Source organism: Sceloporus undulatus, chromosome 3, assembly GCF_019175285.1.
Source record: "Sceloporus undulatus isolate JIND9_A2432 ecotype Alabama chromosome 3, SceUnd_v1.1, whole genome shotgun sequence".
Taxonomy (NCBI): Eukaryota; Metazoa; Chordata; class Lepidosauria; order Squamata; family Phrynosomatidae; genus Sceloporus; species Sceloporus undulatus.
Genome location: NC_056524.1, coordinates 204,015,599 through 204,034,744, shown reverse-complemented (window position 1 = coordinate 204,034,744; position 19,146 = coordinate 204,015,599). Strand labels below are relative to the sequence as shown.

Genomic DNA, 19,146 nt, shown 5'->3' with positions numbered 1-19,146 from the left:
ACATTGAAAAATAAATCTTTGCTTCACAGGAAGAAAGGAGTAGTGAAGAAAGATGTGAATTTTACAGATGTTTAACCCATGCCTTTAAGGACTGAGTTTCAAGAGTTGGGACAAGTGTGTGTGTGTGTGTGTGTGTGTGTGTGTGTGTGTGAATGAGAGAAAGAGAGAGACTTTTGATATCTTTAAACATAATATTGAATGCTAATTGACTGGTTTTAAGATTAAGAGTTCTATGACTATTTATTATCAACAGTTATTTCTGTTTTTTATTTGAATGATGATTTGTTTATCAACAGCATTTGTTAAAAGATTGGCCCTTTGACAGATGACTGCAGGGGTTAACAGACAGAATTAATTTAGAGACATAAGTCTAGAAACTTATTTCAGTTAGCCCACAGTATGTGAAAATACATATTCAAGATTTTTTGGCTGATACTGTATTTTTCATTATTGAAGTAGTTTGTCTGCAGATTGTGAGATGATACAGAATTGCTAGATTCAGAACTACTAGATATGCCCTGCTTCCCCAAAGAAGATCAGAATTCTTTGTGTGTTGTGTTTTCAAGACTGCTTTCAATGCATAACCTGTTGTGCAGCCAAAGTATTACATGCAATAATGATTGCAGCTTAATGTAATATATTGATCTAATGCACTGAAATTAGCTTCAGTTTTAATGAAGAAAAATGATCTGGAAATGAGAGAGTGCTGAAATCTGCAAAACTGGATATAAATGATTAGTGTTGCTACTGATTGAGAATAAATTAATATTGCTTGAAGAAATTGCTAATGGTAGAAAGTTGTCTGGTAGCTTTTAAGAACAAAGCTGAGTCACTCCTCCCAAGTACATTACGAAAGTTACTGAAGTATAATTACACATACAAAGGACTGACTGGAAAACAGATCCCTTTGTTGTAAGATAAGCTGCCTGCAAATTCAAAACTCTTTAAAAAATAAAAATGCTTTATTCACAAGTGCTGTGTATAAGTTGTAATTGTTGCTGGAAAGAACCACTTACTATACATGTTAGTATAGTGGTGCAATCCATTAAAGCAAGTCTCTCTGGCGGCAGAAGCAAGACAGTTGTAAGGAAAACTGCAGAATTGCAAAACATAGCAAGCTCATGGTGATGCAATGCCTAGTGAACTTTAGGTCTTAATAGTTTGGGAGAGGCATCTGTCCAGCAGTATTCATGAGCAGTATTCATGAATAGTGCCTCTTTTAGATTCTTTAAAAAATACTTAGTGTGTTTGAAAATGGCTAAGATATGTAATACTGGTGAGGCTAATGTATTATGATAGTCTCCTCGATGTAAGATCTTTTAAAAACACGATGGTGCAATAGCTTCATTGCAGTCTTTGACATGAAAGCCTCTATAGTAATCAAAGTGCAAAGACTAAAAGATTCCCTTCTAAGCGACTGTGATTGGACATAGTGAACCAAAGAAAGAAATGTCATTTTAAATTTTAATTTCTGTATACAAAATGTATATTTTGTAGTTTGTCAGCAAGGAGGAAAAAAAGCCCATGCTTTCAGAAACTCTAGAGCTTCTTTTCACAATGTATAACAGCCAAGATGATGTTTGACACAGTCTGTCTTGATGTTTTCAAATCCTTTTTGGGGCCCAAATTTGTGTGCATGTATCAGAAGTGCAAAGATGAAAAATAAGTCTGTTTGCAGACAATGTATTGTGTTAAAAGCACTTTCAGCAAATGGCATGCACCAGTGCTTCTCAGGGCTCTGATGTGGGTGACTGGCAATTTTTTTTCTTAGGTGCTGGGGACTGGTACCATATTCGTGCCCATTGGCTACAGCACTTTCTTCTCTACAAACACTCTGCACTAGCAGCCAATGTCTTGTAGACCACCAGCAGTCAAAGCACCAGCACTTTGAGTAGCATAGGTGTACAATGGACTCTTCCCATTGCAAGGGTTACATCCCCCCCTGCCCCGTGGATGGGGGGGGGGCATGGATGGTCACACATCCTATTATTCAGTGGGTGTGCCACCACTGAATAATAATGGGCAGCTGGTTGAATCTGCGGATTGCTAGCCTGCTGATGTGTGCTACTGTATATGGTTTAGATACTAAAATCTCTCTTTCTCTCTCTCTCTCTCTCTCTCTCTTAAAGAAGCTTATTGAGGTTCACATTGATTTTTAAAAATCTTTACAGATAGCAGAAGCACTTCTTTTCAGATGATGGGATCTAGTTCTAAGCTGCTGTCTTTAAAGTAGGGCTGTCACCAAATCTTAATTGTAGTGGATGAATTCTTCATAAATGGTTATATAAATAAAATAATGCTTGTGAAGAGAAATTCATACTGTTTCTGACTTAATCACATATATTATAACAAGCACAATTCATAGAAAAAGCAGAGATACCAGCATTAGCCTATGGGAGAGAAGGAATCTAAAATCATATTTGGGCAGTACTTTTATCAGGATAACCCAAAATGCCACATAAGAGCATGCAGGCTTTCAAGTTCTCTAGAGCTCTCCTTTGTGATGCTACAAAGTGCAAAGAACAGAGGAGCAAACATAAACAACTAAAACATAGAATAAACAGATGCTGTAGTCTATTGTCTGTAATTTCAATGTAGTCTCAAGATTGTAGACTGAATGAATTAGTCACCAGTAATGCTGAAATTAGATTTGCTGACACATGTTAGAAAGGCATGCCTTTCAGCAGGTAACAAAATATCAAGGATGATGCAGGCCATCCAGTTTGTGTGAGTTCTGGTATTAAAAATATTAAGTTTGTTTTAATTTTATTTTTTTTAATATTGTGAAGCCGCTCTGAGTCCCAGTTCTGGAAAAGAGCAGCATGATGATGATGATGATGATGATGATGATGATGATTATAATATCTTGACTTGTTAATGGTGGTGGTGATTTAGACAATAAGAAAGATTTTAATCTATTACTCTAACCCAGGGGTGGGTATCTGTGGGAGGCTAGGGAGCTGCACTCCCCACTAAACTCCCTTGTGGCAAAACAGCACCATTTTTTGTCCCCTGATGACTCCCAGTGCCCTCTAGAACAGTGATTCTCAACCTTCCTAATGCCACAACCCTTTAATACAGTTCCTCATGTTGTGGTGACCCCCAACCATAAAACTGCAGTATCTCGGTTCCTAAGACCATTGGAAATACGTGTTTTCCTATGGTCTTAGGCTACCCCTGTGAAAGGGTTGTTCGACACCCGAAAGAGTTGAGAATCACTGCTCTAGAGGCTATGGAGAACATTTTGGCCATGCTTTTAGTCTTCCCTGGGTCATTATATGTTCATGAGAAGGCTCCCCCCCCCCAATAGGAAACTTTTAGTTTACTTCTGGTTCTTAAACAGGTCTTCCTTGTGCCTAAAATGGCTAAGGGAGGCCTAAAAGCATGGTGGAAATGCTCCCCATGTCCCCAGAAGGCCACCTTGAGTCCCTGTATTGGGAGAAAGGTGGGATATAAGATGATGATGATAATCATTTTACCCCCAGGAGCCCTGGGCGCACACAATCTGCACTTTGACAACTTCTAATCTAACTGGTCACTTGACCAAATGTTGGTCTTACTTTAAAGTACTGGTTTTCACTGAAAATTAAATAAGCAGTGAAATGAATTCCTATAATATGAAAGTGTAAAAATAAATGGTAAGGAGAGTATAAGTTTATTCTCTGAAAGAAAGTTGCAGCAATATACTCTATTGCTCTACAGACAGTATGCTGAGCTTGTTACTGTACCTATGTAGACATTACTTCACTAATGAAGAATATTTTCATTTTACTCACATTTTACTTTTAGCTGTTACTTTGGGGAATAGCTGAAAGTAAGCTGTGAGCAAAATAAAAGCATAGTAATAGTCCTGAGTAGTGAGGTAATGTCTAGATAGCTTAGCTGATTATAGTAAAGTAAGAAGCTCAGCAAACTGCTAGTGGGACAGGGAGCAATTAGAATATATTTATTCTGTTTCAGTGAAAAGTCAGAATTCTAGTTGCCAAATTCTGTCCTTAATGAAACATCTTTACAATTTTCAGGGACAGCTCTTCTAATACAGTATTTGGATTACAGTTCGTGGAGGTTACATGGATCATTGTAGCCTGGCTAGCCTTGTCTTGGAAAATGATATAGTGAAACTTTCCCCAGATTTGAAGTAAATCGGCAGACTTCTGCTCATGGGACAGTGTAATGGTGTGTTAGATAGGAACAGTGAAAAATCAGTGTGTTGTTTGTAAATAAAATGCACAAAATACATGTTTTGCAATTGATTTAAACTCTTTGTTTGCATGTTGCAGATAAATGTGCTAAAATCAACTCATAAATCTATAAATACAACTACTGAAGCTTTTGATGATTAGTGGAAGTCAAGTTCTGTGCAAAAGAAAAAAAAAATTCCAGTTCATTGTTTGGGTGTTGAGTATTTCCTAGAAAGTGTAATTAGAAAATGTATTTCCTTTTCTTTTCCTCAGGGTCTCTTATCCAGTCTTGTGAATCTGACTAGCCTAACTCTGGCAAGGAATTGTTTCCAATCATATCCAGTGGGCGGTCCCTCACAATTCTCTACGATCTATGCTCTCAATATGGAGCATAACCGCATCAATAAAATCCCTTTTGGAATTTTTTCTAGAGCAAAAGTGTTGAGCAAGCTAAACATGAAGGTGAGTTATTATTACATATCAGGAGCTAATTTATATCTGGCCTTGCTTTGGGTTAAAAAAAAGAGAGACACTTTATGAAAGTACAGTCAAAATATGTAGTTTGTGGTCTTAACTACAAAGCTATAAAACCTCGTCCCATATTCTGTGGTACAAATGGGTATCTAAGTAAAGTCTCCCAAGAAGTGTCCATATTAGTGTCTTGCAGCATTAAAAGAAGGAAGGCGGGGAGGGGAAAAGAAAACATGGAAGTACTTTAAGATTCTGGTTTTTATTTTTGTGAGCTTTCATGGATATAAACCTGCTCCTCTGTACTGCATCTGAGGAACTGGGTTTATATCCACAAAACCTCATGTGAAAATTAAAACCAGTTTGCTTTAAAAGTGCTGCCACATTTCTCTTTCTTTTCTTCCAAACTCCCCCCTCTTCCCTCTTCTTTTTAAAGTAAATTCTCCTGATCCAACCCTCTCCTATTTTCCCAAAAAGATAATGTACTTAGGTTGCACTTACTGTGAGAAATGTCTTCAGATCAAAAGCAAACTCATACTTGGGTTAAGTACAGTGGACCCTTGTTATACGCTGGGGTTTGGTTCCAAGATCCCCCATGTATAACAAAATCCGTGTATGCTCAAGTCCCATTACATATAATGACATAGCAAAATGGTGTCCCTTATAAAAAATGGAAAATCAAGGTAAATTTATACTTTTTTGGAACATTTTCAAACCGTGTATGCTTGAATCTGTGTATAAAAAATCGGTGTATAAGAAGGGCCGACTGTATTACATTGCCAAAAGCAAGTTTTTATTATTGTTTTTTATGGCATTTAAGTGAACTTGGGTGCAGCATAATATTCCTTTCATTTAGTGATGATCTAAAACAGAGGAGCTAAGTTTGTCAACTTTGTTACACAGATGATAAGTTCAGTGGGGGAGAACTTATCCTCTAAAAGCTGAGTTGTACTTTAAGCTAGACTTAATACACAAGCCAATTTTTAGAGGAAATGCCTTGGCTGGATTTTGTGATGAATGCTTCAAATAATACATGGTTTTCATTTTATTACAAATATTTTGTGATGGGCACAGTATCACAACACTTATCTCACTGATGAAAATCTGTGTCTTGTCACAAATCAGGAGTGGGGAACCTGTAATCCTCCAGTTATCATTTGACTCCTGTTGTCATCAGTGCAGGACTACATGGTCCATGGCTAAGAATGATGAGATGTGTAGTTCAAATGTGGAAGGTCACAGGTCCCTGACCTCTGCCATAAACATTTGCTGCTTATCCATTTTAAGATACATATTACATCGATTATACATCTAAACACAAATTAAAACGATGTAAAATGTTTTAGTAATTTTTATTCGTTGTATCGTGCCTTCAAGTCATTTTGACTTATGATGACCCTCACGGGGTTTTCTAGAGTGGAGAGTGTGTGATTGGCCCAGTTGGTTTCCATGGCCAAGCAGGGATTTGAAGCCTTGTCTCCAGAGTCATAGTCCAATGCTCAAACCATTGCAACACTCTAGTTCCTATTTGTAAAATGTTCTAAAATTCTGGGCCATTCATTTTAGAACCTTTGGCATTAACAGGAAGTCAGTAACTGAATCTCTATTTGAATATATATTTATATTTTTAAAATACATATTTTTAAAAGGGTACATATTGCTCTGCAGGAGGGAGCAGCCTTGTATTTTTCTTTTTTTTTTGATGCCTACAGGGCCATTTGCCTGTGATAGTACAGAAGCACTTAGCCTTTACTACCCCTTCCCCCCGTTGGAATAGGTGGAGGGCAGTTGTGTCTGATGTCAGCAGTGGCATCAAGGGAACTATTTAGAAGAAATCCACAATGATCACTAAACTCGAATATACTTATTTTTTTACAAGTGGGAGATGAGGTATTGGTGGTGGGGTTTAGCGAGCAACCACTATTTACAGTTTAAGTGCTTGCAAAATCTATTTACCCAGTGGTGGAAGTGCATTTGGAAGGAAGTTTGCATTCCCTATAGTCCAAGGGGTATGACCTTTTCCTGCAAAAGACTAATTACTTACACCCAATGTAATCATAACTCAATATATCCGAGATAGATATTTCATGGAGATGATTTCAGGCCATATTTATATTCTAGACATGTAAGAACTGTAGTCTGAGTGTTATATCAATTGCTCCACAATAGATCATCCTCTTAAAACATGATTGTAGTTACTTTGTAAGCTGTCATTTCAAAACTGGTTTTTGATTATGTTGCATCATAACTGATATTAATCTGTGGTGAAGTTTAGTTCTGGTTATTCTTTTACAACATTTTATAGTTCATCTCATTAAATTCATACCATTAGATTGATAGTACAATCTACTGCTGTTATACATACATTTGTCTCTTTTTACCAGTGATAGATAAAATATGACAAAAATAGCAACTGGACACAAATAACAGTAACAAACTATAACAACAGTAACAATAATAATGACTCAAATTTTAAAAACCAAGCTAAAAGAAGAACAGTAACCAAAACAACAATAGGACAAAAATGAAAATGAAAACATTACTGCTGATCAAAGTTTAGCAATTAAAATACTAACAAACTGAAGTGCAAAATTAAACACTCTTTAATTTTAGCAGTATTCAAGAAGAAGATAGTTACACAAAATAATTTGTGAGAACCCAAGTGATTTTGTTTTTTATGTGTATAACTTAATGTCTTCTTTCAGTTGCCTTTGCTTTTTTCAGACAGCCCTCTAAATCTTTATGTTCACCTGTAGGACAATCAGCTGACATCCCTTCCCCTGGATTTTGGGACATGGACCAGCATGGTAGAACTCAATTTAGCTACAAATCAACTCAACAAGGTTCCAGAAGATGTGTCTGGACTTGTTTCCCTTGAGGTGAGTGAAAAACATTAAAAAGGCCAACTAAACAAAATCTTGTCAAAGCTGTTTCTAACATAATCTTTCAGAGAATTAATAGAACTGTCAAATGCAAGTTCAAAGAAAAAGTAACCTGTCTTGGAGCAAGACCAAACTTTGGATCACAATTCTGTGTACATCTAGAGGATTTTTGTCATATGTGTGCCCTAGGTATCCACTGGGGTTTTCTTCCAGGACCCCTGTAAATACCAAAATCTGTGGATGTTCAAGAACCATTAAATACACTGAATATTTTCATGCTGTGGATGCTTGAATCTGTGGATAAAGAATCTGTGGATATGGAGGGCTGATTGTGCTCAACCTTCCTTACTGTTTTATGGCATCTTATAAATACATCTGTTACACCATCTCAGGGTCTCCTGCTGCTGATCCCTTACTGCATGATAGTAGTAAGTAGCATCTGTAGTACAGTGGGCCCTCTTCTTACGTGGGGGATCTGTTCCGGATTCCCCGCATAAAGGAAAATCCGCCTATGCTCGAGCCCCATAGGAAATAATGAGGCGCGTGCATGTAGTGGTGCGGCGCATGTGCCCCAGGCGCACAGACCATTGTTGTACTCCCCTGCATGGCTCCTGTGTAAGCTGGAGACTGTACTAGTCTAACTTATTTCTTCTTGCATCATACTTAAAAATGCATGGATTTTTACTTGATATATTTGAGTACTTTTCTGTCCTAAAATAAAAACACAATATGAGAAGAAATTCAGGAAAAAGTAGTATAACTGAGGTTGTACAACCATTTAGAGAACTTGGAACCATAAATACAATGCCTGTCATCAATATGAAAGCTGCAAGGTGCATCTGTCTTGATTGCAATCTTTCCACTATGTTATGATACACCAGCAGATTAGCTTTCCAATTTGGAGAAAAGAGAAGGATATATTTCCTTTGGAGAAGAATATTGGCAAGTAGCTACAGCTTGTTACCTATTTGCATGTAGAATTATCTTTAAAATCTTAAATATTGAGAATAAGAGTTTTTCTATGGTTTAATGTAGTCCCTGAAAATAAGACCAAAGGATTGTAGGATATTTTGGGCATCCTTCTCCAGAGGTCAAAGGGAGAAAATCTACTTCATTGTTAGGGAAGAAACGCCCAGTGGTGCTTCATTTGTGTGTGTTGTAAAAAGATGAAGAAGGGAGTTTTGGATCATAGGCCCGGTCCAGACGGGCGCGATAGGATGCCCTCATTATGTGTGAGGAGCGGCGCTTCTAGACGCCCCTCTCCCCTTGCACGTGACGAGGGCGTCAAAATGGTGGTGCCCTGTACAGATGGGCACCGCCATCATTATGTGATGGACACCTAGTACCCGCACGTCACAGCACCATTATGATGTTGCTAGTGCGCCATTGACACATTGTGGCGTCATAATCAGGCCACAAAAAGAACCCACTTTTTGCGGGTTCTTTTTGGTCCGCGGGGAAGTCCCGCGGTCTGGAGAGTGCAGCTTCTCCACGGACCAAAGCTAGGCACCGTGAGACTGTCCTTTTTGGATGGTCTGTCTCGCACCATAGAATCATAGAGTTGGAAGGTGCTCCATGGGCCATTGAGACCAAGCCCACATTCAGTGCAGGAAATCCAGCTAGAGCATCTCTAGCCTTCTTAAAAAGATATCCAGAGAAAGAAACCCAACCACCTCTCAAGGTAATTGGTTCTGTTGTTGAACAGATCTTACTGTGCAGAAGTTCTTTTGAATGTTCAATTGAAATCAACCCTCCTGTTCTTAAAAACTGCAACCTCCTCTCTTTGACAGCCTTTTAGATATTTTGGGAGTGCAATTATGTCACACACACACTCCAGTATTCACTTCACCAGATAGAAAATATGCTCAGTGCCCTCAAAATTTCCTCATATATTTTGTTCTTCATACCTCTTACCATTCTTGTTCTCGTTTTGGGAATCTACTCCAACTTGTCTCTATCTTTCCTAAAATGAGGTGCCCAGAACATAATGTAGTACTCTGGATGAGACCTGACTAGTGCATATCCCACTAGATACAGTGGGCCTATTGCTTCCCTTGTCTTGGAAACTACAGTTCTGTTAATGCAGGCTAAAATATTACTTGCCTTCTTTCCTGCAGCATCATACTGCTGGATCATGTTCAACCTACAATCCCCAATAATGCCAAGGTCCTTTTCACGTATACTGCTGCTAAGCCAAATATTCCCCATTCAAAAGTGTGCATTTGGGTTTTGTGGTCTAAATGTAGAATTTTGCATTTGTTTCTGCTGAATTTCATTATATAGTTCATCCTAATTTTTTAGTTTATCTAAGTCGATTGGAATTCTGTTCCTATCTTTCAGTGTGTTAGCTACCTCTCCCAGTTTTATATCATTTGCAAACTCGATCATGATTTCCTCTAACCTATCATCAAAGTAATAGATAAAAATATGGAAGAGTGTTGGCCCCAGGACAGAAAGAACCCTGTGGCACTCTATTTCAGACTTCTGTCCAGTCTGAAGCACAGCCACAATCCATCTACAAGATACAAATCCCTTCTGGTCATCTATTGCCACAGACAATGAAAGGAAAACACACGAGCCTTGAAAATGGAATCTTTTCTCACCAGACCCCGACCCCTATGTAGATATAGAAATTTTATAGAAATATATAAGATTTTAAAGGTTTCTAGAAAAGATTTTTTTAAATATTCCCTATTCAAGTTGAAGGCTTTCATGGCCGGCATCCATAGTTTTTGTGGGTTTTTCGGGCTGTGTGGCCATGTTCTAGAAGATTTTCTTCCTGACGTTTTGCTAGCATCTTTGGCTGGCATCTTCAGAGAACGCTTGCCTGGGAAAAAAATGGGTATATACATTTACTGTGTGAACCTAGGAATGCAGAAGTGATTTGCATGTGTATTGTTCTGAGGACTGCCATCAGAACAGAACAATACACATGCAAATTACTCCTGCATTCCTAGGCTTGCACAGTATATATATACACCCACTTTTTTCCAGGCAAGCATTCTCTGAAGATGCCAGCCACAGATGCTGGCGAAACGTCAGGAAGAAAATCTTCTAGAACATGGCCACATAGCCCAAAAAACTCACAAAAAACTATTCCCTATACAGTTTTAACAACTTTAAATGGTTACTAAAATTATTTATACATTGCTCCCTTCAAGTTAAAGTAAGCTATTTGTACGCTTTTATTTTTTGCAAAGTGTACGGACCTTCCTTTCATAAAGACTTGCTAATAGTAATGTGAAACTATAACACTTTCCACTGATATTTTATAGGTGCATGAAAAATTGTTTACAGTTGAGAGCATATGTGCTTTCCCCTTACTTTGCTCACTAAAAATTTGCTTGTCTTTTCCATGATTCCAGTTTGCGAAAAGCAATACGAGATTAAGTGTGATCATATATGAGCAGCCTTTTTCATTGAAGCATACTTAGTTAATTGTATGCTTAGCTACTGGATAATTGCTAGTTTCACTAAAAATGCTACATATGTTTTTTTTTTTCTTCAGGTTCTTATCTTGTCAAACAATCTTCTAAGAAACCTTCCCCATGGCATTGGCAATCTGAGGAAATTAAGAGAATTGGATCTGGAGGAAAACAAACTGGAATCTTTACCAAATGAAATAGCCTACCTTAGGGACCTACAGGTGAAATTATTATGTGTAGAGAAACCTTCAAAATTCATGCTTTATCAGTAGAAGACATTTGTGTCTAAAATGATGTACATGTTGCCATATGAAAAAGAAAGCCCTTTCATTTGGTCAGGTTGAATTCAGAGTCTCAGAATATGTTTCTGTTTTATAGCAATTTAATACCAGTTCAGCTGTGCTGGTCACTCAGAATTTCTTTGTTCCTGAGCTCCACTAAATTCTGATTACTTCACAGAATTACAGTTTTTAGAATCAGAGCCCAGACATTTAAACCTGTATCAGACCTCCAGAACTGAGTAGATACATACTTAGAAAGCCATGATGAATTTTTAAAATCTTGAAGCCCCTTTGGGTGCCATGGTGGTGGGCAGTAGTGTGTCTAGTGTTGGTATCACCCAGTGTGGTATCTCATGGTGTCACCCCCCACCCCATTGATCTCCCATTTAGCAACATACAGAATCCTTAGCAATGCTTTTTTTGCACTAATGTTACTCGTAAATTGTAATTCCCATATACCACTGGGTGTAATGCAAGTAGTTGTGACATAAACAACTAGCCAAATTAAAATTGTACTTTCAAATTACAATATCATAAGTATGATCTAAATATATTTACATACACGTAGTAAAGATTTGTTTAAAATGTGGGGTTTTAAAAATGAAAAATGAAAAAGAATATATTTTTTAAAAATAAAAAAATTTAATTAAAAATTAATTTTGAAATTTTAAATTTTAATTTTAATAAATTGGTGAGGACTCTTCTTTCTCCTCCCACTGGGCTTCACCCCACTCCCACCATCTCTTAAAGCATTTTAAAAGGGAAGCAGATGAATGACACAGTCCATCTCTGCCAAAAGTTAGGTGTTTGAGGAGCAGTGGTGTCATTCACCCCCTTTTAGGGTGTCACCTGGTGCAATCCACACACCCTGCACACTCTAGTGATGGCACTGGTGGTGGGAAGAGCCTTTATGTCCTTTATGGTTCCTGTGCATGTTAGGTAGCATTGCAGGAGGATGAAACCCAAGCTCTGGGCTGAGACTTGTTATCTGAGGGTGGAGAAGGGAACACTCAATTTTCAGTGATTGGATAAAGTTACCCACCTTAGTTCTGGATAATTTCTGTACAAAAGACAGAATTAATTTAATGTTTGCATGTACATATTTCTCCACCAGAGACTGATCCTAACAAATAATCAGCTGAGCACCCTTCCTAGAGGAATTGGGCACCTTATCAATCTGACGCATCTTGGACTGGGGGAGAATTTCCTTACACAGCTTCCTGAGGAAATTGGTAAGATGTGATTGGTTTTTACCTATACATGAATGAAGTGATATTGTTTCAGCTGTCTGCAAGATAGTGGAGACATTCTATATATGTTGGTGTTATGTCTGTCTGCTGTACTTCAGTTCTGTCCTACTCACAGCCTTCTAGGGAAATATCCAGACAGGTAGCTTTAGAATACATTCATGAGGAACAGTTACCAAAAGTGCACTGAAGTTACATCAGTGCCACTCCTCTAAGAATTTGGCACTGGATGATGTTATCAAGAATTCTAAAATGGAAAGCACAGACAGAATATTACGCCAATTTAATGTACCCTTTCCAGAGTTTTCCCCTATTATAACACCTTTTGCATAATACAGTCTTTTAAAGTAGACTTTTGGAGTTAAATTGTCACAATGGTTTGCTCTTCTCTGGACTGGCTTTTCTTTGCATGTCAGCCACAGAACTCTGTTGTAGCTGCAGGCGAAATGCCTCTTGAATTCTCAGTTCTTCTTTGGCTAGTATAGAGAAAAGGAGTTTGCTGTGCTTTGATAATGGACAGAAGAGCTAGTTACATTTGTGTTAGAAAGTCATGATCTGGTTTTTTTCTTCCTGGATAGTCTGAATTGCTTTCAGTCCAGACTGCCTTTAAAGAAAAGGAAAGGAAAGGAAAAAAAAAAGAAAAGAAAAGAAAACAAAACGCTAATTACATTATTTGGTTTTTACAGGTACACTGGAGAATCTGGAAGAATTGTATCTAAATGACAACCCCCATCTAAACAGTCTACCTTTTGAATTAGCACTCTGCAGTAAACTGTCTATAATGAGCATTGAGAACTGCCCACTCAATACCCTTCCAGCTCAAATTGTTGCAGGTGGACCTTCTTTTATCATCCAGTTCCTCAAGATGCAGGGACCATATCGTGCCATGGTCTGATGGATATCTGCCCTATTGATGTACAAAATATAAAAGGCACTGGGAGTGTCACTCTGTATATAATATTATCTAGGCCACATGGTGCCAGGATTGGATAGAAGTTGGCTTGTCCCATACACTGTACAAAATGCATAGAGCATTATTGGTATTGTGTATGTGTGTATATATAATATAATATATAGAATGTATATTATATTATATATAAAACATAAATAATATAAAGCAGGCAAATTTAAGACCACTTTTATGTGTTTCTGTTCATAGAGGAAACATAGCCATTTACTTTTTTTTCTTTGTAAAATGCTTGTCTAAATTTTCTTTGTTGAATTTAATGGATGTCTGGGAAACTGGGGATTCACTTTATACAATTGCCATACAATTGCTGAACAGTTTCAGGGGCAAAATGTTTTAGATTGAGTCCTCTTCTCATTGTAAAAAAAAAAATAATCCCCAAATTGGTATCATGAACTTTTCTTTATCATTTCCCTCAGCTCACATTCTTTATGAAAAAAAAATCCTTTGAGATAATTTGTTCTTGAGATCTTTTAACTTGCTTCAAGATTCAGAGCGAATAGTCTTGTATGTTGTTTACAGACAGAGTAAATCCCTGGATTATTATTTTTGATTTACTCTGTTTTAATCATATCTAGAATTTTTGTGCTTATGCCGAGGGCTTTTATTGACTGATTTATATTAAAAGAAAATCATGAGCAACTGGTAAGTGGAAAAAGATGAAGTCCAACAAAAGCCTGAATTCATTTTAAGTCCTGGTTTCTTCAGTTATCAGTTGTAACTTAAGCATATCCTATTAGAACCATTTGTTTTATGGTTGGCTTCATTTAGCACACACAGTACACTCTGATTTTAAAATTGACAGGTTTGTTGAAAAGCTACATATTCTGTTAAGGTCTAATAGATGAGGAAATGTATATACTGTACTGTATAAGGTGGTGTTGATATAAAATACAACAGGCAATTGTAAGGTTTTTTTTCCTGGTCTTTGTAAAATTAATGAATGTGTCTTTCTTTGAAACACTGCAGTATATGTAAGATTTATGATTGATTGGCAATGTTACTTTGGTTTTATATCTTGCCTTGCCTTGTACATCCTTCCATTATTATGGACCGTCTGTGTCCTAGCACAATATCTCCATGCTGTGCTGTTTTGCTGCTGAACTAAATGCACTTTTCCTTACACCTGGGACACTTGCTTCAAAGTAATCAGTTCAGTACCATGATTTATATTCTTAACCTCATTCTGTCAATCTCAGTATTAAAGCCTAGTCTGTTTAAAAGGACACCTTTTCATTTGTATTTAGAACTTGTTCATTCTGTAGAAAAACAGTAATGTAGTTCACATACAATTGATGTCATTTTCATAGCTGTACAAAGGGCTAATGATGCTGCAGTGAAATAGACACTTGCTACTACACTTAGGGTACCATTTCAAGTTTCACTTTTGGAAGCTCATATAGCAATTACATTCCAGATAGATTTATTTTTATTTGTCAACTCATTATGATAGTTTTGCTTCTGGGATGCTATAATTTAGAGAGTGTTGTATCCTTTGAACAAATTTTACGTCATAATTGCCAGATGATTTTTTCCATCTCTTGAAGGTTTTGTATGATCTAATTAACAGGCACTGTCTGAAGGTAGCAATTAATCCCCCCCCCCCCCAATTGATATCAATAAGACCTAAGCTTTTGCTTGTGCTCATAAGGCTGGACTCATAAGCACAGGTACTTCTGAGCAAATGGGCTTAAGATTGCTCTATAAGTCTTCATTATTTTCAGTGAGATTTAGATGCTTCTGAGTTTCTGAGGGTTGAACCCATCATAACTGCCTTGCTCTGCTTTCTTTGAGGTGAATTTAGCATTCGATAGTGCTTTCACTGGCAAAGAAGAATTTCCTAAGAAAGACAGGTAGAAATATAAAACCTTAAAGGGCTTGAGCTAGTAGTAAAAACTACTCTAGATGTCACTGGATTTACAGAGCTTTTTTTGCTTTGGATTCAGAGTTATCAAGTCTGTCAGAACCAGACTTCATAGCTCCTTGAAAATGCTACACAGAGGAACAGGGAAATTGTGAAAATTGAGTGGCTGGTTCTGTGCAGGAGGGGGATAAGGAGAAAGGAGGAAGCCTAGACAGAGGCACCTTCCATATGTATCATGGGTGCTCATCCTTCAGCTCCCTCCATCACAGCCCACCTCATTCGCCACAGTCACTCAACACATACTGTAGTATTTTGAGGTGGCTGCCATGGTGAGAACTGGGTGGGGAACTCCACTTCCACTGGCCTTGTTACTCACATATAATTCCGGATCCATGCCATTAATTCAAATTTTTAAAAAGTCTATTAATAACTATTTCACTTTAGATAGTTGTTTATAAAAATGTATAGTTTCAGCTTTGTGCAAGCTATATGTCTGAGCGTTTAAGTGTGAAAATACAAAGATGACTGTAGTAGTGGTTAAAAAAATTAAAGTCCACTTTATGCTGAAGCTGTAAACTTGTTCCATTGATTCAGTACATATGTCTTTATGTACTGTCCACATGCACTTTTATTTTAGGGTGGGGATAACCTTTTCAAATCAACTGTTTATCTGTTTCTTTTCAAGCAAGAGTTTAGCCATGGACTGAAAATTGTACTAGGCAGAGTTGGAGGAATCCCTTTAGAAACTTGTAAAGAATTGAAGTAGGTTATTATACATCTAGTAAGATGGCTTCTTCTGCTGCTCTGTGGAGCTGATTGTTTTGTGTGTAAATATATTAATACCGTTGTTCATTTTGCCAAGGATTATATGACTGACTGTTTCTCTCTAGAAGAATGCCTGCATGTTAGAAACTGGTTTTATTTATTCATTGATACACTTAGAAATAACTGTTTTTTTTTAAACAACTCATAATGAAACAGTTATGCTTCAGCATCATATGTGCACAAGAGTCAAAATACATTCTAGTGTTAAACACTGAATCCATGCTCCCAAATCCCTCTCCAGTTTTGTTCCATAATATGTGCAGGATGCAAAGGGAATAGATTTACAGGGAAGTAGTAATAGGTTCTGTGCTTCAAAAAGCTATGTTTCTTTCATCATGAAAATAATTGCCATTTGATTTTAAAACTGGGCTTTCAGATTGAAAGTGATTAGATGACCCAGGGTTAGGTACTTTTCCTTGACAAACTGATGGATTTTAATCAGTTAGAGAATGCCAACTTAAATATATGAAGGAGGTATGAACTGAAGTTTAAAACCTGGATTACAACATGATAAATAAAACAAAGAAATTAATGGATTTGTGATACTGAAACATTATCTAGGCATAAGAACATATCTAGAGAACTGATTTTTAAAATCTTTTTGAAGAGGTAATAAATGTCTCTTTTGCTCTTGTAATAATATGCCTTCAGTAATTAGTTCAATTCCCAATTTTTAAAGGAGACTTCAGAAATTGTGACAGTCTTTCTCAGTCTGTTTTATGAGTTTTGGTGCAAGTCTGTGCATATCCTCCAATATTCCTAACACAGGGAGCAGTTGCTTACTTTGTCCCAATCTAGGAAGCATTGGGGCAGTACAGACGGATGTCCCCGTGCCACCCATCTTTGCCCCACATCTGTGCTGCAGCATCCGCATGCAGGTGCTGCAGCACAGACATGCTGTCTAAAAGGAGCCGCTCTAGGCGGCTCCTTTTTTGCGCAATCATAAGGGCTGCAATGTCGGCTCTTCCACCCAGAGCAGTTTGGGCACTCAGGCTCCCGCACGTCATGGATGCACACCCCGTATGGGTGTGGCTGCACAAACATGGCAGTGCCCACACATCGTAAGGCTCGGGAGAGTGCAGTTGGTGCGCGCTCCCGTGCCTTACTATCGCCGCCAGGATGCCGCTTCCTGACAGTGTGTACTGGCCCATAGAAGTAGCTGCTGTGGCTACTGCGGGTCCTGTACTGTCCTCCAATTGCTGTCATGAAATGTAGAGGTAAAATATCTTTAATTGGTATGTTATGCACATAGTTGTCCCTTAGCTAATGCTGCAGTGTCGTTAATGATTTACTTTGTTGGAGTAGCTGTATACTTGTGTTAGAATAGTTGGCATAATTTCAGAGGCAAATAGGAGAGATGTAACCTTAACTAGCAGCACATATCACCCTTACAGCATTGAATCAGCCATATAGATTCAACTGTAAAGGAGGATTTATTCAACTGTGCTTTAGTTAGGGGGAAATAAAATAATCCAGTGCCCATCTCTTAAGATTGGGTTAAAACACCAAGACACTAAGACGACATAACCTGCACTGTGACTCCTTTTAGGACAGAATATGGATGCATCTTAGTATACCACTCATGGAATGTTAATAGCAGTTAAAATGCTACATTTAAAGACCAGGCTGAAGAGATGGAAAGAAGTAATTAGGCTGTGTAATTGACTTTAAAGACCTTTGCCCACATTTCTTTGGGGGTGCTTTCAAATTTGCTTTCTACTGAAAGTTTGCAGTGTTTGCTATTTTTGATGCTTCAGACTTTATTTATTTATCTTTGCAGTTATGTTGAGCTAGGATGAAATCTAGCTCCCTGAAATTGTTTTGGAAAGTATTAAGTAAAGAGAACTGTAGTGGTTGAATTTATATCGGAATGGCAGACAAATTCCAAAATAACATTTTTTACTTAATTAATTTTATGGGATGGGACACTGGAGAAGTTTTTTTCTTCACATATCAGAAGAAGAATGTCTTTGTAATTCTTAAATAACCTAAATGGAGCAAAGCATTTGTATAGTCAATATTGCACATCCATTGTATCTTTAATAAGCATGTCAGAACTTGCTTTTAATTAGGTATACACTTGGCAGTAATTTGCACAATACACCAACTTTAAAAGGCACATGTAGGACAATTACTAAAGATGATATCTGCAAAAAATCGGATGGCTTTTTTGTTGTTCTACAAAGAAAACAATGATTCTGTTTATTATTGCAGTGTTTGGGTCTTAAGCAGGACAGTGCAGGATTCTGCCTGTTTAATAATAAGGCCTCACTGATTTGTGATTGAAAATGAAAGTGTGTAAACAGTCTACAAAAATGTACTATCTGAATTATTGTAATGTTGATTGTTATGTCTATAAAAGATTGCCTTGCTTTTTTATAAGTCATACTGTATCAATGTATTCATTATAAATAGTATATTTGTAAATGAGCTGCATTGAGTCTGTTGGGGCATTTTCTAGTAGTGAAGTCTATGATTGTTTTTAAGTGTATGGAGTATTATGGATGATTGACATTTTTGATTTTCATTACATAAGCCCTCATTTTTCAAAGAGGACCTCCATCTGTTTGGCATTGAAGGAGGTTTGATGTATATTAACCTTTACTTCCAAAGTTGCATGACAATTATTGGTCTGAAAGTAAGCAAGTTGTGTAAAAATGTAGATCTTTATAAAGGATTCTTGGTTAAAAGCCTTTACCTCTTATTTATTTCTGGTAAGTCTTACAGTGGAAACAATTAGTTGGATCACTTCATTTGGTAGGTGGGAAAAAACAAATCTTTGCAGGAGACTTTGGTACATCATCTCTTATATTGAAAAGATGGAACATCACCTGGAGTCAACTAACTTTCCTTATAAGAATACACACAAAACCTACAATTTTTTCCAAAATGTTTTCCAGATCATATTCATTATGTCATATGAGGCAGTATGGGCTGAATCCACCTATTGAAAATTCATGCTTTTTCGCAGAAAGTTTAAGACTACAACTTGAACGATGTTTACAG

The 19,146-nt window shown here is 37.3% G+C and overlaps 1 protein-coding gene across 2 annotated transcripts in view; it reads left to right on the top strand.

Annotated features, from left to right (window-relative positions):
• The window catches only part of SHOC2 (SHOC2 leucine rich repeat scaffold protein), a 71,027-nt gene extending 52,194 nt beyond the window's left edge, over positions 1–18,833 (top strand). For both annotated transcript variants that reach the window (XM_042458614.1, XM_042458613.1), the window contains exons 5-9: positions 4,455–4,643; positions 7,406–7,528; positions 11,040–11,177; positions 12,352–12,469; positions 13,171–18,833. In XM_042458614.1, coding sequence (XP_042314548.1) covers positions 4,455–4,643; positions 7,406–7,528; positions 11,040–11,177; positions 12,352–12,469; positions 13,171–13,379 — 777 coding nt within the window. In that variant the 3' untranslated portion in view covers positions 13,380–18,833. The remainder of the gene's footprint in view (positions 1–4,454; positions 4,644–7,405; positions 7,529–11,039; positions 11,178–12,351; positions 12,470–13,170) is intronic.
• Positions 18,834–19,146: the final 313 nt, after the last annotated feature.